Raw genomic sequence first — 24,287 nt, 5'->3', positions numbered from 1 at the left:
TGTTCTGACACCCTACATCGCTGAGATATCACACAAGTAAGTTAGAAATGGGCATGAGGGCTTTTGAAATGGATAATTTCATCCAAAATAATTTGAATGTATTGGCCTAACGCTGGAAATTTCCGAACATCAAGACTAGAATAGTAGCCTATCTGAGTTAGGCCTATTGCGTCTCTGAAAAACAATGGAAAATATATCAAATATGGTGTGGAATAATATTACTACTGTATGGAACCAGTTATGCGGGTATGGCATATGAAAGTTTCCTGTGGGTTTTATAATAATGATTCATGTTATTCGCTAAAGTCAGATGGATATAGTCGTTTCACCGAATTGCGATTCGACTGGGATGGATTGACACTCGTTTTCTCAATAACAGCCCAGCGACAGCGATTATGTGGCATGGAGTGTTTGAAGATATCGGGGATAAACCACTGAGCTATATATACCGATTGACTAGCTCACGGGGCCCATCAAGCACATACGATGCCCGTATGAGAGCCGGTATCCAAAATATTGAAGCGGTCCTTGGCTCCTTGCTGCACAAGATGCTTTCCGTCGTACTGGTCGCTAGGAATCTACCTTGCGTGTTTCATTGGTAGTTCGTTCTCTTTTATGGGAAATTTAGCACTTCTTGTTACAGCTAATCAACGTACTTGTGCCAGTATCTGTGTTTTCATGCGCTATCATAAAAGATGACACGGCGTCGGAACGTGTGCATGTGCATTGTGTATGTGCGGTGCAATTGCGCAATGTGCATTCTACACTGCATCAATTTATTGTCGATTGAAAAATAAGGCAATGGATTGGGTAATACCGAAAAATCCCGCATTTAGTGATTATTTACCGATCGCGCCGACGGCATGCCTTGCGGCTAGATATGCTTACCACTTCGATAACATTCAGTTCGGATGCTTATGCTGAAATTCCAGTTCTCGTAAGATCGTGTAGCCAAGAAATGTGGATACCGTGTCTTATCGTTGCCTTGACTGTGGGTCACGTAGTTCACAGTCAAAGAGGTATGATGTCATTATCAATTTCAAATACTATTCGCTGATAATCTTGGTTCTGCATAGAATGCGATCAGCTGAATGTCCCTCAATACGGATTTCTGACGAGATGTACGAACGGTCTCGGTCATATGTCCGTCTGTTCAATGATATGCGAACCGGGATACGAAATGAAAGGAGAATCGAGAATGCTATGCTGGTGTGGAACTAGATCATGCGTATGGCGAGGCTCACCTCCTACGTGCGAAGGTATAATCAGGCTTATTATAATTGGTAGTCATGGCAATCACGACGCGCTAAACACCATTGTGGTTTAGCACCAATATGTGAAAAACCGAGTCACGAAATGGGACGCGTTATCATCGTTGATCAATGGCCAAAAGGATTTCTTGGTATGGTGGAGATGTCTGATATAGCAGACGTGAAAGCAAAGATCACGTCGGGGTGGTCTGTGATGCTACAGTTGGATCGACCTCTCGGACCTGTCAGTTATATGACATTTTGAATTTAGTGCATCAACTGACTATTAAGTATGCCTATAGGACGCAATGCTGGAAAGTTGGAATGCAGAAGTTTCAAGCGCGTCCTTCGACAAGCAAACGTTTACGCTTTCTAATACGCAGCACAACGCCGACTTAACATCGCATTTGGATGATCCGAACTTCAGATGGGCTTTCAAGGTTAATAATATTGAAGGGGAACTACCCAAACAAGGTATTTCGTAAGCCAAATCTGAATGAAAAATCTAGATACGCAGTGTCTGTTGTTTGTTGGTGCGACAGCAATTTTGGATAATTTGAGCGGAATATCGATAATCTAATTCTAATTAATATAATACGTGAAATGTTTATTTGCTCCAATTCTAATTCTAATCTAGATTGTGAACTGTTTCTATATGCTCACATTTTAATTCTAAACTTATTTCTGCTTTTCCTGAGAATGCTACAGGAGAATTGTATAGCGCGAATACGAAACGAGCTTGCTGAATGAGTGAACTCTGATTTGATAGGAACTGATGAACTCGATTCGAAATTTCCAAGTTTCGGCAATTATTTCCACTCGCCCATTCCATTCACTTTTTTCAAAAATAAATGCAACTTTCCCAGAGGTGGTCAAAGTAGTCAAGAAAGCTACTCAAGTAGAAGTAGAAGTAGCGACGAAAAAATCTACTCAATTACGAGTAGAAGTACTTTATCCATAAGCACCCTAAGACTACTTGAAGTAGAAGTAGAATTGACCGACTTTGAAAGTACTCAAATAAGTTAGTAGCTGTGAAAACGATCCTAATTCGTCCACGTGGATTGTAAAAAGGTGCAAATTGAGCTATGTGCGATAGGTGACGTGCTTGATTCATGTTGATGCATACCAGCAGGTATCCAATCTTCGATAGCATAAGCATTCGTCCACATCATGGGATGAAAATGATAGTATTGATAAGGAAATGCGATGCCAATCCTATGTTTTCTCGAACAGCACGTTTTAGAAAATAGCATGGTATGGCGCCATCCCCCATATTATAAGGCCCGTAGTTTGGTCGAAGAGCAATGCAGAGAAGTTGTATAGGTTACGGTGTAAGTAAACACTGTGCTGCGCGATTAGCAAACGGTAATAAAAAATATGGTGGACCGTAAAAACACCATGTTGTGTAGCTTTATTTCCAGAAATTAAAGGCATTCCTACACTTCCTTTTATACTTCAACCAGTGTTGGGATGACTCGAGTCATGACTTGACTCGAGTCACCTTTTTCGTATGACTTGACTTGACTCGAGTCACTTTGCTAAAATGACTTGACTTGACTCGGCCTATCAGAAATGGGGATTGACTCGTGACTCGGAGCAAAATTCACGAGTCAATTTCAAGTCATCAAGTAATCGGTGTCGATCAGAATCACTGCATCTTGCATATATTCGGATTGTTCGCCAAACGCGTGTAACCCGTGAGAGCGACCAATCAATTAATGAACGTGTGTTTTACTGAGCCTCCATCGTTCTCTCACAAATACATTAACCGCAAACGAAGTGATCGAAGCTTACAGCTTACGTTGTCGTAAACTAGTATAGTATAGTAATTTTTGTTCTATGTTTTACCTTAACCAAACTTCTTGTATTATTGAAACTGAATTCGAATATAGTTTATATTGTCCTCAACCATTGGCGCAGGCTCGAATTGTATCATATCGATTTGTAAATGCGTAATGTATTGCATCTTATCAATTTGTATCTATTCTCTATTTTGGCTGGTAACTATAAACTGAGGTTTAGCAGTTCTATGCATATGTGAGCGATAAAGCGCCTTATCGCATGTATATTTAACTTTATATTCGTTCATCGGTTCAAAATCAATGACCACTCAATCTGTATTGCAGACAGCTAGCAAAATGCAATGACGGTATCATGCCTCATACTTCGAAAAGGCAACTTGACTTGAATTGTGACTTGACTCGTGACTTGACTTGACTTGACTCGACTTGACTCGAGTCACCTCCAAAAATCGATTGACTTGACTTGACTCGAGTCACCTTTGAAAATCGATTGACTTGACTTGACTCGAGTCAAAATGTTCAATGACTCGAAATGACTCGTGACTCGAAGGTAGTGACTTGATCCCAACACTGACTTCAACATGTATGTTATCCAGACAAAAGAACTGATATTAATTATAACTCAAAGTATATGACACTGGGAATTGAAAGTGAAACATAAATACTACTTCTAAAAGCAGAACATGTATTTCATGTTTTCAGTCCAGAAAGTTTCAAAGGTGGTATGCTAAAACAGCTCCAAGACTAAAAAAGTCAGAGTCCACTTTTCCAGATTAGGACACGCCATGGACATGCTAGATTACGATATGACAAGTAAAAGCTAGATTGCGAAACATCAATTACAAACGTTATGATGAGCCATATATACTGTGATGAATTATTTCATATGGGCGAAGGGCGACAATGTGGTGTGAACGGAACCACGCCAACTCTCTACCTAAATTATATTCACCGATACTTTCATGAAATCATACTGGTCACTCTCTATCCACTGCGCGCGAAGCGCGACGAATATTCTGGGCTCTACTAAACTTTTATGAAATTTAAATGTTGATACTCCGTGAAAACATCTCTGAAATTCCTCAGGCTATCTTCCTGATCGGAAGATTGAACTACTTCTACTTGAAAAACTGAAAATAGCGAAAAGTAAGTAAGTAGATCACAAAATATTACGAAGTAGAAGTAGAAGTAGCGAAAATCAGATCTACTCAAGTAAGTACCAGAAGTAGAGGAAAACTACTTGAGTACTTCGAAAAAGTAGAAGTACTTCGTTACTGACCACCTCTGAGCTATCCACGGATTTAACTGCAACAAAAACTTGCCCTAGTCATTATGAATGAGCGTTTTATAAACATCATTCAAATGTTATTAGAATTCATCTCCACTCGCCCATTCCATTCATTTCCATTCATCAGATTTGTGGGTAATTATATGTAGGCTCTATGTCCTAAGCGTCATTATGAATGAGCGTTTTATAAACATCATTCAAAGGTTATTAGAATTCATCTTTGTAATTAATAAGTATTAAATCTACAGCGTTTCTTGGGTTATTCGACCATCGCATTAGCGACGCAAGGTGTTACAAACCATCGCAGATGAGAGATGTCACTTCTTTACCTCTGATACTTGACAAAAAGGTTGAAACTGTCCCTACCACATCCCAGCCTGAAAGTACTGAGACCACTGCAACCGTCAAACAGACATCGGCCTCTACATCTACAACGCCAACAAGTGCTACTACTGCTATAACAACAACAACAACAACTACAACTCCGGTAATAATGAGTACCACAGCTACAAGTACTACCAGTACCGCGACCACGTCAACTACAAGCTTACCGACAACATTAGAAACACCGTCTTCATCTACCACTACAAAGCAAGTAGCGAAAACAAAATCGCCAAAGAAAAACAACAAAAAAGGCAAGAAAAATAACAAGAAACGAAACAAGAACAGGAAAGGAAAGAACAAATCAAAAAACAAGTCACCTGAGACTTCCACAGTGATCTCGTCCACGTCATTGCCTGCTACGCCCTTGTCAATTAACCCTGACTCAAATACTACTCAGGCTGAAAAGACGACCACTGTTATCACCGCAATAACTAAGTTTAACGGGAGATACTGCAAACGTGAGTTGATCATTGAATCGTTACGTGAGGGTGGTGGTACGCCTGTAATATTCTTCTTCAAGTTCAGACACACCGAGAACATTACAAGACGCAGGAAGGTTGGGAAGATCTGGGAGAATCTTATTTCAGCGGTAACGCGATTCTAAACGTGACCGATCATTTGTTGGATTGGTCGATGCTGATGGTGTTCGATTTCTCTATTGCGGAGATGCAGGTGCAATGTTACATTTACAGAAATGGGAAACATAAATACGCGAACTCGAAGGGGGGCCAAATTTTTTTCGTGAATGAACATAAATTATAGAGCGCGATTTTATGTTACTGAATATCTCATTATAGGTAGGCTTACCATATTTTGGAAATCTAAAAAGAGGACACATATTCTGAAATTGGAGACTTGCATCACTTTGTGATCGGTTGACTAAAAAAAAGGGTCAATTTTCTCCGCTCAGAGCCCAAAATACCGTTTTTCTCTCCACATTGCCAGGTGGATGACCAAAAAAAAGTCAACTTTTCCCTCAGAGCTAAAATCACCGTTTTTCAGTCCGAAATACCCGACGGAGCGTCACTTCTGTGCTAATTCACGGCATATCACTCGCATCTTGCTCTAAAGGTGACCTAAATTTTCATAAAAAGATCTCAAAAAAGAGGACAAAAGTGCGTCCTCCGAGGACACTTTCAAAAAAGTCAAATAAGAGGACACATCCTCTTAAAAGAGGACGTATGGTAACCCTATCATAGGGTACCCTTCCCCCAAGAAAAAATACGCGTTATTTACAGAAATTGGCATTTCGGCGTCAGCCATTACGGTGCCATACGGAACCAAGACATGAAGTTTTAGGCCATGCAGCTGTAACATGTGACTCTGACTTTCGGCAGCGAGAAAACCTTGACCGAAAAGGCTGCCATTTCGCTGACCGAAAACTTCGATATATGTAAATTGTACAAGTGCATATATATTAAATTGCCATTACACGCCTAAATGACTGGCGCCGAATGTTACTGTCCTGACAATATGAACCCCACAAGACAAATACCATACCACAGAGAAAAAAATTTCAAATCGTGCGCGTCTTTTAGTTTGCTACGTTTGGGCAATCTCAATATTTTTTGACATAGCAGACAAGAGGTCACGAAATAACACCATGCAACGAAGTCATTATACCAACGGGCCCACCCGAACATGATTAATTATTATTTACGGCCCTACATTTTCCAAGACAACTCGGTCAGCACGACCGCTGAATCTGATTACGCCGGCAGAGAGCGGATATTATTGACCGATTTAATCCTGCATTATAAAAAATTTCCGCGCTTTGCGCGATTAGGCCATTCAAACTGATACAATAACGAGTATAAAAAATCTCACTGACAAACAGCTGTGCAAACGTATATTCGGGTGGTGGGCCAAAACCAACGTTTTTTGGGGGGGAGTGGGCTAATGAAGTGCTGTTTTGGTCCCTATTATGTATAGCTATTGGTTCCCAACTTTCCACCTCTAAAAAGGATACGTGTGGTTGTCACACAGGCGTAGCCAGTATAGGAAAATTAGGAAGGGCATTTTATATTTATATGGGTCGAATTGTATTCAACAATTGATGAGCGTCATGGATTTATTGTGGCGTGGTTAATATTTCAATTTCGTAAAAATGTCCGAGAGGAAATTTGGAGTCGCACACGAAAGCAGAACCTTCACACTCCTAGCGAAAAGAATGTGTATTCACCCCCGCCCCCCTGAAAGCGTGCCTTGTCCCAAGGAATTAGAAACATCATTGAGCCCATATGATCTCCGTATATAAGTTGATCGTTATATTATTATACGCCTAGGTTTGGTCAGTGACGATCACTGAAAAGTCTTCCGACGGGAAAATGTGGACATTTGGACCCCACGATTGGAATAAAGACCTGTACATGGGATTGACTGATATTAACTTCATTGCCAAGCAAACCGCTAAAACGCCATATACTCCTATCGGTGAGCGCTCATCATAACGTCTATTAGGGTGGATTGCACAGATGCCTATAAAACCGTAATCGCCGATTAAATCTGCGCATGATTACAATTCTTCTCATATTACCTATCACAGAGACAATGACGTGGCCTGGCTGAAGCGTAACCTGATAATTAAGGGGCTTGAAAATTACATATCTAATACTGCAGAGCAAGGTTGCAGCCAAGTCACAAAGCTCCGAGCCACGAGTCAATTTGACTTTTATCGTATTGATTCGAGTCAAGTCGAGTCATTTTCAATTCACCACCGAGTCAATTCCGAGTCCAAGTCAGGGAGCAACGGGTCGAGTCCGAGTAATAGAGTTTACTGTTCAGTATTGAGTTCAATTTCATTCAACTCACTTCTGTGAAACTCTTGGGAGGTATCGACAGTATTGAATTCATAATATACTCCTTGTTCTCGCTCTATAAACAGATAAAAGACAGTTTCTAGGCCTATTTTTCCATTGTCGATCATGACTTACGAAACTTGAAAAAGTCATCTGGAGTGTGTCGAGTCGTAGGAATCGGTTGAGTCCTGCGCAATGACGCGAATACACGTCGAGTCAGTACACAAATTGACTCGAGTCATTATACAACCCTGCTGCAGAGCCGATGAGAGAGAGAGAGTCTTTACTTCATCAAACCAAAATACATAACACACGGCAGTGGTGGTGGTACAGAAAATATATGCATGCACAGTATTCGGTATTAGATAGGAATGATCGATAAGACCGTGAAGGTCATCTAGTCTGATTACACCAGCATCAGACCAGATGCATAATCGTGATTACACCCCGAACCCGGAATGTTGTTAATCGTTGTTAAAGTGGACAATGGTGATAAATTTATGAATATGCGGATTTCTGGAACAGAAATATTAGAACCCTCGTAAATAATAGAAAGCAAATCGTAATACTTTTCCGTCTGTTTATCGTATAATTGACGGCACCCTCTCTTTGAAGAGGTCATCTGTAGATTCTGGTATATTCTAACGACGTCATGCAAATACTTAAGAATTCTGCTGGACAATAATCAATGATCGACAATCGTCAGATTGTATTTTCATCATCAAAACACACACACAATGTACAATGCGATAAGACGCAATGCGATGTAATGAACAGATAGGAGGATACCGAACGATCAGTTGCGGTCTCTTAAACTGCCATCCACCACGACCTATAGCGCCCGATGTCACAGTTCTTTTTGGATGACAGTCTCTATTCAGTGGCTATATCTTGTTCTTTCCATTCCTTCTGAGTGCGCTCTTTTATCGGGTCTTTTCCTGGGCTTTTTTTGTCGCCGTAAGAACAGCGACGCGGGGAAAGAGCCATCCGCGTGTCTGTATCGATATCTTTTTCTTGGATTCTAGCCAAGATCTACCTCTGCTCCCTGGCGTTCACCGAGGGTGACTCAATCTCGGGCACTGACGGACAACCAGACATGGAAGCAGTCAGCGTGGAACTAGAAAAATCAACCCCGGAAGAAGAATCAGTCGAAATATCGAGTGACGTGAACAAAGACGACCCCGGAGAAGAGAAAAAGAGCGATGCAGGTTACTATCTTTTCCGAAGGTGGTTAGTAGGGATTAGGTACGAACGTGAGGTCAGCGTTCGCGTTCGTGTGCGCGAATCTCATAAATTTCGAGGCTCGCGTTCGCATACGAACATTGGTTGGTTCTACACCAGGAGTGCATGGCCAACCTTTGAAGTTGGTGACCTTTTTTGGTCGTCCGATAAGAGCGAACCTGATTAGGTAAATCTTCGTGCAAATACCATACACGTCCTAGCCGCGCGAAGCGCGAAACTTTTTGAAAGTTAATGAACGAATTCGGGCAATGTTACTTGCATCAATTGCATCATTTAAAACAAAAATCAATTTAAAACAAACATGTTTAAAACAAAGGCCCTTGTTTAAAACTTGCTTTTTATTGTTTTTTTACGCCATGACGTTGTCAATACTCAATTATGACGCGATAGTGGATTGACATTCACAATAGAAAATATAGAGTAATTATAGCCCCTTTGACGAAATATCTGTACTATAGCTGTTGGACCGACTATTTTGAAGTTTCCAACCATCCCATATCGTATACGTCGGCTATATAGGGTGGTAGTCATCCGTATAGGCTCACACAACATGATTTTCGGAAAGTATTTACACAATTGGGGCATAATTATGCAACTTGAAAAATACAATTTTTTTAGAAGGGCTTTGTTTAAAACACTGTTTAAAAGATGTTTTACACAACAATCTGCTTTAAATGCAACCCTAGACACAACTCTGCTCTAGCGTCATTGATTATGTCCATTGTCCAATATTGTCCACCCATCGCGTAGTTGAACTGGACATGTTAATTTTTGTACGGCCAGCAACAAATTCAGTATGGCAGTTTAATTTCAGGCAGTGTACCGCGATGGAAGAAGCCTTCAAAGATATCAAAACGGTGTATGGCCGAATCGCCAAACGGAGTCGTGCCGAAAAAGCAAGCTCAGGCGAAACCGGACTTCAAGCCAAATGACGGTATTTCAAATGATATTGATCTATGTATTAACGCTAATGCAATACTATAAGAAAGTACAGAACTTCAATATACAATTGAGAATATATTTATGTTGAAATAAATTCGAATATTTTCGGCTGGCACTTGTTAGGGGTAACCATCATCAACTAGCACAGAATTGGAAAGAACATTGTATAGCAACAATCGCATATGACACTGTATTATCGTTTTCTGTTGTACAGATAATACAAAATACAACTACAACGAAGTATTGCACAAGTCGATGCTATTTTACGAAACCCAACGCGCCGGCAAGCTTCCAAAGAATAACCGCATCCCGTGGAGAGGCGATTCAACACTGAAGGATGGGTGTGACATAGGTGTTGATCTTAGTGGGGGTTGGTTTGATGGTGAGTTCGGGTTTTCAACTCTGGGCAATGGTCAGTTGACTGTGTAGCTGCAATCCTAATTCTATTCTATTCTGGAAAAACTTTGTAGCTATAATTCTAATTCTAGTCTGATTTTAGAAAGGCAGATACTTTTATAGTCCAACTTTGCTCACTTCACTCGTTCTACATTTCAGTGAAATTGATTTATGATCAAGAATAGTTAATTATAATATTCGTCTTGCATCTCACAGCTGGAGATCACGTGAAGTTCGCGCTCCCCATGGCTAGCTCCGTGAGCTTGTTAGCGTGGGGAGGATTGATGTTTGAAGACGCGTATAAAGACGCTGGGGAGCTAAAAAACCTCCGGAACTGCGTCAAGTGGCCGGCAAAGTACCTCATCCAGTCTCACATATCAAAATACGAGTTCGTAGCGCAGGTGAAATGACCCCCAACGTTAATATTTTTGCTATCATTCCACTTATGAATGATAGATATGATCTATATAAGAAATGATTGTAGTTCATTGGGGGAGATAGTGTAGTGGTAACGATGAGTGCCTACGAATCTGGCGGAGACGGTTCGATTCCCGTCGGAGGTTCATCTGGGCTCCTCTTCCCCCGCAATACAAAAATTAAAATGCGTAAAATGGCTCGACTCTACTGAAGTCAGTTTTTTGTATTGACTCGACTTGTACTCGAGTCATTGTGCAGGACTCGAACCAAGTCATATGGCTCGAGACTAAGACGGCCAAGACGGACATTTCATTGTGACTTCGAATAATAGTAAAGTCACCACATTATTGGTATATTTCGTCTATCAGTCCCGATACTTGGAAAATAGGGCCAGAAACTGTTGGGACGGAAGAAAATTACCACGTTATAAATGCGAGATATTCTATATCACTCGAGCAGAGTTGAAAAAAGTGGGTTGAACCCGATTAAACTGAAAACGGAACAGTGAACTTAATGACTCGAACTCGACCCTCTATTAGCTGACTAGGACTCGGACTTGACTCGGGGGTCAATTGAAAATGACTCGAGTCAAAACTAGGAAAGCGGGATTGACTTGTGACTCGGAACCGTGTGGTTACAACCCTCACACTTCGTTACTAATCACCTCTGTATTTAGGTTGGGTCTGGAAAGATCGACCACGCTACCTTCGGTCGACCCGAAGAAATGCGCATGAAGCGTCCCACGTACGTTCTATCTCCGGAGAATCCCGGCAGCGAGCCTACCGCAGAGGCAGCGGCCGCCTTGACTGCGACATCTTTGCTGTTGAAGAAAATCAACAAGCCACTAGCGAAATCCGCCCTGAAACACGCAGAACAGCTGTTCGAATTCGCAGACACATTCAGGTATGCCGTCAAACATTCTACGTGTTCTATGCAGCTATAGACAACTAGACAGGTTTTCCAAAATAGACTAGAATTTGAATTATATCTACACAGATTTTTCAAATTAGTTAGATTTATAGCTACACAGTTTTATTCTAAATTAGATCGTAATTAGAATTATAGCTACACGGGTTTTTCCGAAATAGACTAGAATTATAATTATAGCTACACGGTTTTATTCTAAATTAGATTGGAATTAGAATTATAGCTACACAGTTTTACTCCAAATTAGATTGGAATTGGAATTATAGCTACACAGTTTTATTATAAATTAGATTGGAATTAGAATTATAGCTAAACTATTATTTACTAATTAGACTAGAATTAGAATTCGTGAATTCGCAAAAGCTTGCAAATTGCATTGCATTCCGAACTAGAAAGAAATTCGTCAAAAATCACGCTCATATCATATCGAATCAGTGGTCATTCTATAGTAAGCATGAGATGGCAAATGTCTGCACAGCAATCTTGGCGCACTATAGAGTCGTCCTGTAGCAGTTCCAAGATTAAAATTCAAATTGGAGCTCAGAAACATTTCACAAATCAAAAGAAGATTGGATTACTGGCATTTAGATCGTATTAAACAACTAGAATAATAGGGGAGACCGGGGACAAATGTAACTAGGGGCAAATGTAACAATCGACCTCACCGCTAGTAGGATGGAGAATCAGCTTGATATTTTAAGTGCGCATGCAATAGTTATCTCTCCTATTATAACTGGAGTTACGGTGAGCTACGAAGCGAAACCCCGGAATAATTTGCAAAAAACGAAATTTTTGACCCTCGAGTAAAGTTTTTCTGGTCTGGAATAATTTGTCTAGACGAATAGTACCTCAAGTAGTTACAACGTAATATGTGTAGCTGGAACAATGTTACTATAGTCTACCGTGGTGATAGAAAGAATAGGACTTGCATCGCCGGGAAGGTACCATACTGAGACACTAATCATGGTCGAGCGTGTCAGGGGCAATCGTAACACTCTGTTACTTTTGCCCCGTTACAATATGTTATCATTTCTGATTGTCTTTGTTCATATGTTGGTATTACCATTCATCTACTGCAGAATAATCTTGCAACAGCCAGAAGTTCACCAGAACAGATACTGCCTTGCGATACCAATTCTAACACGATCATCTGTCGAAACGGCCATACAATAGTGGTGATGTGAATCTGACGGTTCGGTTATTTTCGTGATTCAACCACCCTTTCTCATGTTGATCGACTTTTGGTGTGTCGAACTTCAATAGTCATGGCTTAATTCTCGTCCTCTGACTTTGATCATGGCCCACTTACATTTTGATATTTGATGTGAACAATTTATGTTAATTTTCTACAGCACAGATAAATGTTATTATAGCTTTGACGCCACACAATGTTGCGTCCTCGTTTTACTATACTATCATCGGCCCATTCAACCAAGATATGTTAGCCAGGTCGGTTTCGCACCTTCGCAGGTGACCGAATGACCAACCCATTATGCCCGCTAAACAACAGACCTTGGTAGAAGAGACCGAATATGTGTAGGGAGATGATGGAATGAATGTGTCTCTTGTACACTTTAAGCTTGAACAAGACACGAAGGGTGATATAGCATTCAGATGCCATAAATGCGCCTGGAAGCGTTCAAACGTCTCTTCCTTTAGTTTCATGCAATATTACAATTTGTGCTTCCGTTTTCGTTGTTCATTTAGTTTGTGTTTAGTTATAAATAACACTGTTACAATTGCCCCGCAAGGGTGGTACAATTGCCCCTGGGTACGGGGCGATTGTAACATTTGAGCAGCGATTTTTGCGACCCAAAATTTCCATGATTGATTGTTGATTGAGTTCCAATTTAGTTTTCATATCAACTATCGAGTTGTTGACTTCTTTATATAAAACTTTGGAAGTGAAATTTCCACGAGAAAAACACGTAATGTTGGAAAATACGAAAAGTGTTACAATTGTCCCCGGTCTCCCCTATAGTTGTCCTGGTGAGATTGATAACGATGTGAAGATAAAAGACGATGGATGTCGTCAGCACTTGACAAGCTTTGACACACAAGTCGATTTTTTTAAATACTTCATTCATTTTGTAACTTACAAACAAAATTGACGAATCGCAGATCCTTTGGCGTATAGTCAGGAGTTGCCATGTCACAATACAATGGTTTATAAATAGACAGGCGTATATATTCATGATGTATATAATGGCGAATGCCCCCTCAACATCCTTATTCCCCATGAGATGCATTGAACGGGAAAATATAGGGTTGCATTCGCATTCAATTTACCTGCATTTCGCGCTAATTAGTCTACGTAGACAACTATAATTATCTGTTGTCTGAGTCTGATTCTATGTTCTCTATTTAGAGGCGTGTATCACGAGTCTGTACCGGACGTGAAGGACTTCTATTTTTCGTTCTCCGGCTACAAAGACGAACTGGTATGGGCCGCCGCTTGGCTGTATAAGGCTACGAAAAAGCAAGCATACCTGGACAAGGCCACGAAAATTGTGAACGAACTAGGAGGGCGATACGTGGTCGAATCGGAGATATCGTGGGATCGAAAGTTAATTGCGGCCCAGGTATATATAGCCTAGTGATTTTTTTGAATTTCTATATTTGATGTTGCGGTGCTAGAGTTTTCAAAGCTTGAATGCTATCTATAAGTTGTTCGAATAATTACTAAAGTGCAGTGATTCCCACAATGTGTACCGCCACAGATTCTTAGATGTGCCGCTATCCTTTCTGGGGTTTTGGAAAAACACTGTATAATATTAAATACCAGGCATGCAGACAAGCGGATGCGACTAGAAAGCGATCGAACTTCTTCAACAGGCTGATAAATAAGTACGTGACCATTTCCATGAAACTAATCATGTCATTGCCCATGAATAGGCAGAGGTGGTCAGTAACGAAGTACTTCTACTTTTTCGAAGTACTCAAGTAGTTTTCCTCTACTTCTGGTACTTACTTAGGTAGATAGAATCTTCGCTACTTCTACTTCGTAATATTTTGTGATCTACTTACTTACTTTTCGCTATTTTCAGTTTGTCAAGTAGAAGTAGTGTAACCCTCCAATTTGAAAGAGAAACTGCGGAATTCCCGGGCTGTTTTCACGGAGTTCTAACTTTCAATTTTAAGAAAATTCAAGTCAAACCCAGAATTTCCGTCGCGCTTCACATGTTTTCACGAAAGTGAATATTATTTAGGTTGCAGGTTGCATTGCACCGCATTGTCGCCCATATGACATATTTAATCACAGTAAATATGGCTCATCATAACGTTTGAAACTACCGTTTCGCAATCCAGAATTTACCCATCATATCGTAATCTAGCAGCCCATGGCGTGTCCTAATCTGGAAAAGTGGACTCTGACTTTTTGAGCGTCAGATCTGTTTTAGCAGACCACCGTCAAAATTGTCTCGACAAAAGACATAAAATACATTTTCCGCTTTTCTGGTGTAGTATTGGTAGTTATCGTTCAATTCGCAGTATCATTACTTAGAGTTCTAATTAGTTTCAGTTCTTTTGTCTTGAGAACATACACGTTTCAGTTTAAAAGCAAGAGTAGCATCGCCATCTATTTTCCTAAAATACATCAATTACACTATATGGAATTTTTACGTTTCGCCATATTTTTTTTAATCATCGTATACGAATCGCGCAGTGCATCGTATCCATACTTCTTCGTATTGCTCTTCGACTAAACTAAGGGCCGCGATATGCGCGAGGGAACATGCCATGACATTTTCTAAAGCGGGATGTTCGAATAAACAAAAGATTAGTATCTCATTTCCATAGCAAAACTATCATTTGCATCTCATGATGCGGTAGAATGCTCATGCTGTCGGAAATTGATACCTTCTGGGCAAGGTTCCCTCTAAGCTGCGCACGTGCGCAAATGCGCAGTGCTGACACGGTCTCTGCGCACAGAAAATCCGGGGTGATGACATTTTTTAATTACGCACTGTTGTCCAAGGGTCTGCGCAGTGAGTTTGTGAGTGTGCGCAGACTCGTTAAAAATTAGAGCGAACATTGCTTCTGGGATGTATCAATATGCATTGTACATGAAGCTCTCTGCACCTTCTGCATAGCTCAATTTGCGGCTTTTGAAAGTCCATGCGATCGTATTATGACCGTTTCGAAACTACTTACTTACTTGAGTAGATTTAAAGCCAGCAAATTCTACTTCTACTTCAAGTAGTTTTAGATTGCTTATGGAAGAAGTACTTCTACTCGTACTTGAGTAGATTTTTGCGTCGCCACTTCTACTTCTACTTGAGTAGCTTTCTTCACTACGTTGACCACCTCTGTGAATAGGGTAATGTCCACATCATAACTGGGCGGGTATATACGGATATAATTCTTTGATTCGTTTCAAATCAACTCATTAACTTGAAATTGTACCGCAAGTCAGGAGAAAAGTGTCTGGAATTCTGCTTACACTTCAACAATTCTACTCGGTATTTGCTGCAAACATATTTAGGTGGGCAGTCAGCTCATTTAGAAGCCGTAAACCACGCAATCGTTTTGCAGAAGAAGAACGGCTCATCGATTTATGATACGCCCGTTCTTTGAACGCTGTTTTCGCGAAAAGATTTGGTTGCCTTCTTAAAAATCCTATTCCATGATGAATGTATTCAAAATTTGATTGTCATTTGTATGTACCTTAATGGGCATTCGAACATGTTTTTTTCTTCGTTTTGACGTGTTTTGAAGTGTGCCGCGAGCGTTATGTAATATTTCTAGTGCGCTACATGCCGAAAAAGTTTGCGAACCGCTGCTCTAGTGTATAGGCCTGTTAATTCCAATAGACTTGCGCATTAATCTTTTACCACATCTCAACAGATCTTACTTGCTAACTTGACGGGGGAAGAAATGTTTCGAAAGCCTGTGGGCGATTTCATCCGGAATGTTATGAACGCACCGAAGACGCCGAAGGGATTGATGTGGCTCAGAAGATGGGGGCCCAACAGATACGCAGGTATAATTCATTTTGCCGATTGCATAACAACTACAGTCGAATGCGCTTAATTCAGACATCGGATAATCCGGACAACCACCTTATACGGCCAAAATGCTCAGGAAATAGAAGTAAAGTAAAAATTGTACGTAGAAAACTCCGGTAAATTCGGAAAATTCTCCGCTAAATTTGGACCCAGGCTCGCAATTCATATCGTTAGGTTGTAATACAGTATGAAATAATCAGTACTCCGTTCCTTTTCACGCAAGATGAGGGATTATAATGAAACAATGACGATCCGTGCAGTAACAATTGACAATGAACTCATACTAGGCCGTACCAGCTTCATTGTTGTTTTTAGGATTGAATTGCGTGCATCTTGTTGAACATATTTACACGGAAAAATTTAGCAGAAAAAGTGAAATTTCTCACTAATGTAAACTAAAGAGATAGAGAGAGATATGATATTCTTTTTCGCCTGCACCATCGAGATGCTTTGACGACTGAGATGCGATACGACAGTAAGGCAGCCTAGTCTGCACTCCCGTTTTTTTCTCCACTAGTAGGATAGCTGCGGATACCAGTTTTGTGATCTTTGGTCTGACCCGACCGAGGATCGAAGCCACGACTTATACCGATAGAGGAGCCGGACGCATCACCATTACACTATCTCGCTCGCTCGGCACCGGGGAAATATAGACGCCTAACACCTCGCCAGTTAGTTGCGTTGGTGGGGATATCAAAAAGTACTGTTAGAACTATAAATGCGTGTGAACTACAGTTATACATCATGCAGTATACTTGTTGTATCCAAACTACCGAACAATGCAATAACTAACCCGAAGGACAGGCATGACTACTGTGCATTTTATCGGATCCATGTCAATTACTGCAGTATGCAGCAGCTGCAGTTCATTTATTATGCAACAGTACCGGACGCAACGCGCTGTGTGCCTTTCCGCTCAATTCGGCCAAAAGTGAACCAAACTGTCCAAATTAAGCGAGGCCCACTGTATATTCGGAATTCGACAATATATACAATCAACCATGCTCACTCAATTCACGGGATTCCGCACTTTGTCAATAGAAATTTCGTGGAATTCAAAGTATTCGATGCGAGGATACGTCATGTATTGAATTGGACGCATACATAATATTTGCAATACGTCACATTTTAACAGCCAACACCGCCTTTATGATTATTGCCGCTTCCACGCTCCAACCTCCTCTGCCGGATATAGAAAAATACGTGGACTGGGCCGCCAAACAAATCCATCTTATCCTTGGTGACATCGGAAGAAGTTATGTGGTCGGGTTTGGTAACAATTACCCCGTGAGAGTTCACCACAGAGCGAGGTAAATGTTTATCTGACATTTATAAAGCTTCGACCATAACCCAGGGGCGGGCAACTTCTCCAGCCATAATATTTAATGTACATTTTAAGTTTATTTAATGAATTTATTAACGTAATCTACACTGCAAGACCTGTTAAAGATATGTGGTCGATCAATGTTGTCGACGAGTTCTTTGAACTCTAGTTGCATGTCGGACGAAGAACCCTTATTAAAGACTGCATATGGGCATCAGTTAGATTGGAACGCAGCGTTGTCTGTTCATTTTGATGGTCGAAAATGTTTGTTCGCAAATGTATGTAGATCCGAACAGAAAAACTAGTTTCATGGCCATCTTTCTCCGGCCGCAGGTTATATTATCATGTATGACCGGACACTCTCGGCAGGCCGCTCAAAATCCCTTCGCGGGCCGGATCCGGCCCGCGGGTTATATGTTGCCCTCCCCGCTGCCATAACCTAGTTAGATTTAGGCTTCAACTACTTCGTAATCTAGTTATCGTGTTTGATTGTAATCAAAGCATTAGACACCGCTTTCTGAGCACAATATGAATATATTAGTTGCTGACAATTACCCTTGACAAGTGTCATCCGAAAATATTCGGGTTTATTACAATATGAATATACTCTTTAATTGTATATTGAAGTTTTGTACCACGTACAAGCTATTCGTATGTTATTCAAATGAATCTGAATGCATATCATTGTGTTTCTTCCAGTACCTGCAGGCCGTTTCCGAAGGTGTGCAACCGGCAGAACTTTTTCACGCCGCAACCGAATTACTATGTCGTGTTCGGAGCCGTCGTAGGAGGTCCGGACAAAAAGGAGATGTATTCTGACAACAGGCTCGTGTACGAGCAGACGGAAGTGGCTTGCGACTACAACGCTGGCTTCCAGAGTGCAGTGGCAGGTAGGCCTACGTAGTTCGACCGTTTGTAAAGTATAAAGATATGCTCTCATTGCATATTGTGCAATAGGTCTACACATTGACAATCTTATACAAACTACAATTGAATTTTTGACTAGTTCTAGTTCGAGGTGCGGATTTTGAAAAGTAAAGAGTTTCAGTTCTAACTATAGTTAATCATTTAAAAAGTGAGTAGATCTAGTTCTAGTTGCACATTTTAAAACTAATTTAGAATTCAGAACAACTAAACTAGGTGTGATGAGATAGCGCAGTAGGCTAGTATAATTCGCGGCTGCAACACCAATGGGTGCGGACTCGAGTCCGACCGAGGTCGACTTCAGAATTCCTATACCTAAGTGTTGGAGGTGTATCTAGGCTCCTCCTCGCCACCTCATCCGCGTAAGCGGTGTCCTACAAGAAGCCTATAAGTGGGCCGTGCTATAAGTCGGCAGTTACGGAAAAAAAGGAAGAGTATCGGCCTGGTGTAAATGACTATAGTAGTCGACAAACACCATATGAATACCACAAAAGAAACAAACAAACTAGACTATAGATAACATGTGTCGTCGTTTGGCGTGAATCGTGATACCGGTGTTCTGTTGTGTGATGTTCCTGCAGCCAATATTAGCTCATATAGTCATCACTAGGCTACTATCTACTAATAGTGGCATATCCAGGGGGTGGATTGTGGAGTCGGAACCCCATCCATTTCAAATTCGAAACTTGAAATGTCTATACTCCAATATTCCGTTGTTCTGTAGTTCTGGTTGCTCGTTTTGAAAAGTGAGTAGTTCTAGTTCTGGTTCTAGTTCTAGTTCTAGTTCTATAGTTCTGGTTGCTAGTTTTAAAAAGTGAGTAGTTCTAGTTCTGGTTCTAGTTCTAGTTCTAGTTCTAGTTCTATAGTTCTGGTTGCTAGTTTTAAAAAGTGAGTAGTTCTAGTTCTGGTTCTAGTTCTAGTTGCTAGTTTTGCAAAGTGAGTAGTTCTAGTCCCAGTTGCACATTGTGCTAAATAAGTAGTTCTAGTTCTAGTTGGAGTTGAGGATTTTAAAAAGTGAATGGTTCTAGTTTTAGTTCTCGTTATGGATTTTGAAAAGTGAGTAGTTCTAGTTCTCGCTGCACATTTTGGTAAGTAAGTAGTTCTAGTCCTAGTTGCTATATAGTTTTGAAAAGCAAGTCGTTCTAGTTCTAGTTGCAGTTGCGCATTTTGAAAATTCGATAGTTTGTACAAATCTGACAATTGCACAATGCACAATTGCACATGCCACTATCACGAAATACATGCAGTCGCTATTGCGACCGCGTGTAAACAACACCGAATGACTACACCATCAATAAAATGCGGAAACTCCCTTGTCAAATAACGTTTAAGCAGGATATACGCCAAGATACACGCCGTTGTTGATAACGTGTATTGGGCTCAGCAAATTCAAAATCAATAGTTGCAAACGGTAGTTCTCCAAACGAGACAGTCGTTACCTTGATATAAAAGGGAGAGGTTTTTGTCCATTGCGGGTTGAAACTTCATCAAACACCGATCCAGTTCCATCGTATCGATCCGTCTGAAAGCTATACCTATAGTTCGTATCTATTTACCAAGCTATAACAAAGGTTGACGTTTCCAGGATACCCAGAGAGATATCTTCATGTGAACGCGGTCTAGATTTGGTCGTGCTACTTGAATTGTTCTTGGCTGTTCGTTGATATTATATCACTGCTGTGTAGTGCACAGTGTACGTACGCGTCCATTACCACATTCAAATTTCGAAACACATACAACACAACACACACGCATGCAAGACATTATAGTGACGTACACGTACAATGTTGATTTGATACACAATGTTCTTTCCTATTCTCTACTAGTTGTTGACGATTACCAGCGTCAGCCGAAAATATTCGGGTTCATTTCAATATGAATATATTCAATTGTAATTGCAGTTCTGTACCTCCAAGAAGCTCTTCAAATACAAATACACCGTGGTTTTGAGCAAAATCTTTACCCAGTTTCCATATTCCGTACGCAGCTATTATAGCTGCATTTGTCTTATTTCGCAATATTGCTGTAACATATAATAAGCATTACATATGTCAAATTCCCTGTCGCTGTTGTAATATTGGATACCCACGCGTAGAGCCGTTATTGTGCTTTGGTTTTGCGATAACGCGTAATGTAAGTCAGACGAAATGCCTTCCCTCTCGAGTGTCATCAATACATTGACATTGTTCGAAATAACGTACCGTGAAGATGACCCGTTGGAATTCTATGGCGTGAGCGGATTTCAGTCGGTATTGAAAAATTCAGTGGTGCAGTAATAGTTAATTCCAATCACAGCGAATCCCATATCCTACACATTGCAGTGTATACAGTCTTTATACACTTGGTGTTGGAATTCGATGATATACTGCGATGAAATTGCTGGTAACAATCCATACGGTTTATCTGAGTTCGATTGCGCCTCTGCCGTCTGTATACAATACAGCAGGATTGTATGTTTCGATCGCGTGCTGCGACGATCGCTATCACTAACCAAGCGAACGCGAATCTCCACATTTCAATTGCCCATGTCAGTACTCAGTTGCCTACGCATTTAACTATTTTTGCGTTTGATCTTATGGCTATATACTAATATATTATGGTGAAGCCTTCGCGCACTCTGTATAAGAAGTATCAGCACTGCTGCCAGCCTATGCTAAGCCTGGTTACTAAGCCGAAGCTCGGGTGTGTATCTGATTTCCAAGATTATACTTCAAGTCGTCTCGACGCCTTCCTATCTCTCCATTGTATCGCAGTCTTGTGTTGTTTTGAAATGATTAAATTATTAATGAACTGATTTATGATTCCAGGACTGAAACATCACGCTATGAAGAGAAGGACTCCAGCGATAGCCTACGCAGAACACGACCTTCGAAAATGGTCAGGCTGACGAGATCAAGCGTTCCTCTACCCTCAGTTTGCCGCCTACACACAGTAATTTTATAAAGCTCGCAATTTATTCCATGACTTTCACAAATACCTCTGTGAAGGCGTGCTATCGTAACAAGTTCTGATTTTTATAAAAAATATATTGTCGAAAGGTATTACACGAATTACCAAAAACTTGATTTTCGTTTCACTAGTCTGAAGTGCTGGGAATGGTGGCGGACCGGTTTTTATTATTGAGAACGTGTGGAACAGTGACAGAACTAGACAAATACAGATGATATTTATGCGTTTTCGGCATCTTCTTCTTCCTCTTCGTCGAATTCGCCTTCCTCTTCGGCGGTGGCATCTTGGTATTGCTGGTATTCGCTGACCAAGTCGTTCATGTTGCTCTCGGCTTCAGTGAATTCCATCTCGTCCATGCCTTCACCAGTGTACCAATGGAGGAAAGCCTTACGTCTGAACATAGCGGTAAACTGCTCTGAGATACGCTTGAACAATTCCTGGATAGCTGTGCTGTTTCCGATGAAGGTAGCAGCCATTTTCAATCCACGGGGCGGGATGTCGCAGACAGCGGTCTTCACGTTGTTGGGGATCCATTCCACGAAGTACGAGCTGTTCTTGTTCTGTACGTTGAGCATCTGCTCGTCGACTTCCTTCATTGACATGCGTCCACGGAACATGGCAGCGACTGTCAAGTAACGACCGTGTCGCGGGTCGCAAGCGGCCATCATGTTCTTTGCGTCGAACATCTGCTGTGTCAGCTCTGGTACGGTGAGGGCACGGTATTGTTGGCTGCCTCTGCTTGTAAGCGGCGCGAATCCAGGCATAAAGAAGTGAAGACGCGGGAAAGGTACCATGTTGACGGCGAGTTTCCTCAAATCGGCGTTCAGCTGACCGGGGAATCGGAGACAAGTGGTGACACCGCTCATGGTGGCGGATACGAGATGGTTAAGATCACCGTATGTCGGGGTGGTGAGCTTCAGGGTACGGAAGCAGATGTCGTAAAGAGCTTCGTTGTCAATGCAGTATGTTTCGTCTGTGTTTTCAACGAGCTGGTGGACTGAGAGGGTGGCGTTGTATGGTTCAACAACAGTGTCTGATACTTTAGGGGACGGGACAACGCTGAAGGTGTTCATGATTCTGTCAGGGTATTCCTCACGGATTTTGCTGATGAGGAGGGTTCCCATTCCGGATCCGGTGCCGCCACCGAGGGAGTGTGTAAGTTGGAATCCTTGAAGGCAGTCGCAGCTTTCTGCTTCCTTGCGGACGACATCCAAAACTGAATCTACGAGCTCAGCTCCTTCTGTGTAGTGGCCCTTGGCCCAGTTGTTACCGGCTCCACTTTGTCCTAAAATAGCAATGAATTAGTGATTGTTATCAATGCCGCAGAAAATATATATTGGTAACTTACCGAAAACGAAGTTATCGGGGCGGAAGATTTGACCGAACGGGCCGGATCGGACGGAGTCCATGGTTCCTGGCTCGAGATCGACCAAAACGGCTCTCGGGACGTATTTGCCACCTAAAAACAAGCCGTGTTTAGGCATGAATCAAGCGAGAAAGACTAGTAGTGTTATATTTACCGGTGGCTTCATTGTAGTAGACGTTGATTCTTTCTAATTGAAGATCGCTGTCTCCATGGTAGGTACCAGTTGGGTCGACGCCATGTTCGTCAGAAATGACTTCCCAGAACTAAATCAAAGAAACCAGTTTTATTATCGTTGGTATTCCCTCGCAAAACAGTAGGCCTACACGACAACTCACCTTGGCACCAATCTGGTTACCGCATTGACCTGCTTGGATGTGGACGATTTCACGCATATTTATAATTTAACTATAAGCTAACTGCTTCTCGCACAAACTGACGGCTTTGTACTGAATCACGGAATACCGAATGTGAGTGACCTACTTGATATATAAACCCCGGCGTGTTTCGCGCACTCGTTTATTGACTCGGGCTCTTTCTAGGTTTCTTTCTATTCTCTCGGCGCTTCACGCAGACGAGCCAACCGCCGTTGCCTCGGTAGCGGGAAGGATTTCAAAATTTCACCATCGCTACCAGGTATTCATCCGCTCTCCCTTTTTCCAAACCATAAAACCTATTAACGTGTTACTTTCAAAAGTATATCACTTCCTGAACTAATGGTTTACATCTAGACTAGGCTGCGACACATCAACATCCCTTCATTATAACACAGTCAAGCATGTCGTGTAGCCATTGAACAGTCACAATATTTTACAGTGTAAATTATTTAGCTTCTCGCAGCAGTTGTCATGGTGGGGAGATAAAGAGTGAGAGAGCCGCGTTTTGTCTCAGCAAGTTCTCTCCGGCCCGTTCGCCATGTTTCCAGAGCGACCGTTGCTAGAATACATTCGCTCAACCCACCCTGTAGCTAACAAATCGGGAATGATTGTTTGCTGTGCGGTTGGCATTGTTAGCGTGCCTCGACATGAAAGGAAATATGACTCGTTATGTGCTGTCTTGAAAAGACCTCAGTGTAAAGATGGCGGCCGGTCTAGGCTCGTTTCATTGTTTGCTGAGGTACAACAATACTCAATTACTCATACTCATATGTTGCGACATTTTCTCTGTAAATCAACGAACCATAAAAGCCGTTATCTCTATGTCATCACCTAGCATCGTGGGCATCCATTTATGTCTGCTTGATACAATATTTCGGGAATACAGAGAATATGA

At 41.4% G+C, this 24,287-nt stretch overlaps 3 protein-coding genes across 3 annotated transcripts in view; 2 read left to right on the top strand and 1 right to left on the bottom strand.

Annotated features, from left to right (window-relative positions):
- Positions 1-24,287, top strand: part of LOC145457406 (116 kDa U5 small nuclear ribonucleoprotein component-like) — a 134,903-nt gene that overhangs the window by 20,588 nt on the left and 90,028 nt on the right. The window lies entirely within an intron of this gene.
- Positions 860-22,050, top strand: LOC145457404 (uncharacterized). The gene is made up of 17 exons (XM_080335619.1): positions 860-1,019; positions 1,077-1,259; positions 1,328-1,494; positions 1,553-1,724; positions 4,589-5,182; positions 5,245-5,396; positions 7,010-7,157; positions 8,548-8,730; positions 9,579-9,698; positions 9,921-10,088; positions 10,319-10,503; positions 11,196-11,422; positions 13,815-14,028; positions 16,295-16,430; positions 17,591-17,765; positions 18,479-18,669; positions 21,511-22,050. The coding sequence occupies exons 1-17, from the start codon at positions 881-883 to the stop codon at positions 21,588-21,590; spliced, it is 3,234 nt and encodes a 1,077-aa protein (XP_080191745.1). The 5' UTR covers positions 860-880; the 3' UTR covers positions 21,591-22,050.
- On the bottom strand, positions 21,709-23,603 carry LOC145457424 (tubulin beta chain-like). Its single transcript, XM_080335650.1, has 4 exons — positions 23,354-23,603; positions 23,173-23,281; positions 23,001-23,111; positions 21,709-22,937 (listed from the first exon to the last, which is right to left on the bottom strand). Exons 1-4 carry the CDS (start codon positions 23,408-23,410, stop codon positions 21,871-21,873), a joined length of 1,344 nt encoding a protein of 447 aa, XP_080191776.1. The 5' UTR covers positions 23,411-23,603; the 3' UTR covers positions 21,709-21,870.

This window comes from Botryllus schlosseri, chromosome 15 (assembly GCF_051294905.1).
Source record: "Botryllus schlosseri isolate E-star chromosome 15, Bs_hap1, whole genome shotgun sequence".
Classification (NCBI taxonomy): domain Eukaryota; kingdom Metazoa; phylum Chordata; class Ascidiacea; order Stolidobranchia; family Styelidae; genus Botryllus; species Botryllus schlosseri.
This window is presented reverse-complemented; position numbering and strand designations above follow the sequence as displayed.

What these genes read in the sequence shown, in the direction of transcription:
- LOC145457404 (XM_080335619.1), top strand. Translation starts at nt 881, where the DNA reads ATGCTTACCACTTCGATAACATTCAGTTCGGATGCTTATGCTGAAATT. An exon ending in TAACGGGAGATACTGCAAAC is followed by an intron (nt 5,183 to 5,244) that starts GTGAGTTGATCA and finishes TTCTTCTTCAAG; the next exon opens with TTCAGACACACCGAGAACAT. An exon ending in GAATTCGCAGACACATTCAG is followed by an intron (nt 11,423 to 13,814) that starts GTATGCCGTCAA and finishes TTCTCTATTTAG; the next exon opens with AGGCGTGTATCACGAGTCTG.
- LOC145457424 (XM_080335650.1), bottom strand. Translation starts at nt 23,410, where the DNA reads ATGCGTGAAATCGTCCACATCCAAGCAGGTCAATGCGGTAACCAGATT. An exon ending in GTAACCAGATTGGTGCCAAG is followed by an intron (nt 23,282 to 23,353) that starts GTGAGTTGTCGT and finishes TCTTTGATTTAG; the next exon opens with TTCTGGGAAGTCATTTCTGA. An exon ending in CTACTACAATGAAGCCACCG is followed by an intron (nt 23,112 to 23,172) that starts GTAAATATAACA and finishes GCTTGTTTTTAG; the next exon opens with GTGGCAAATACGTCCCGAGA.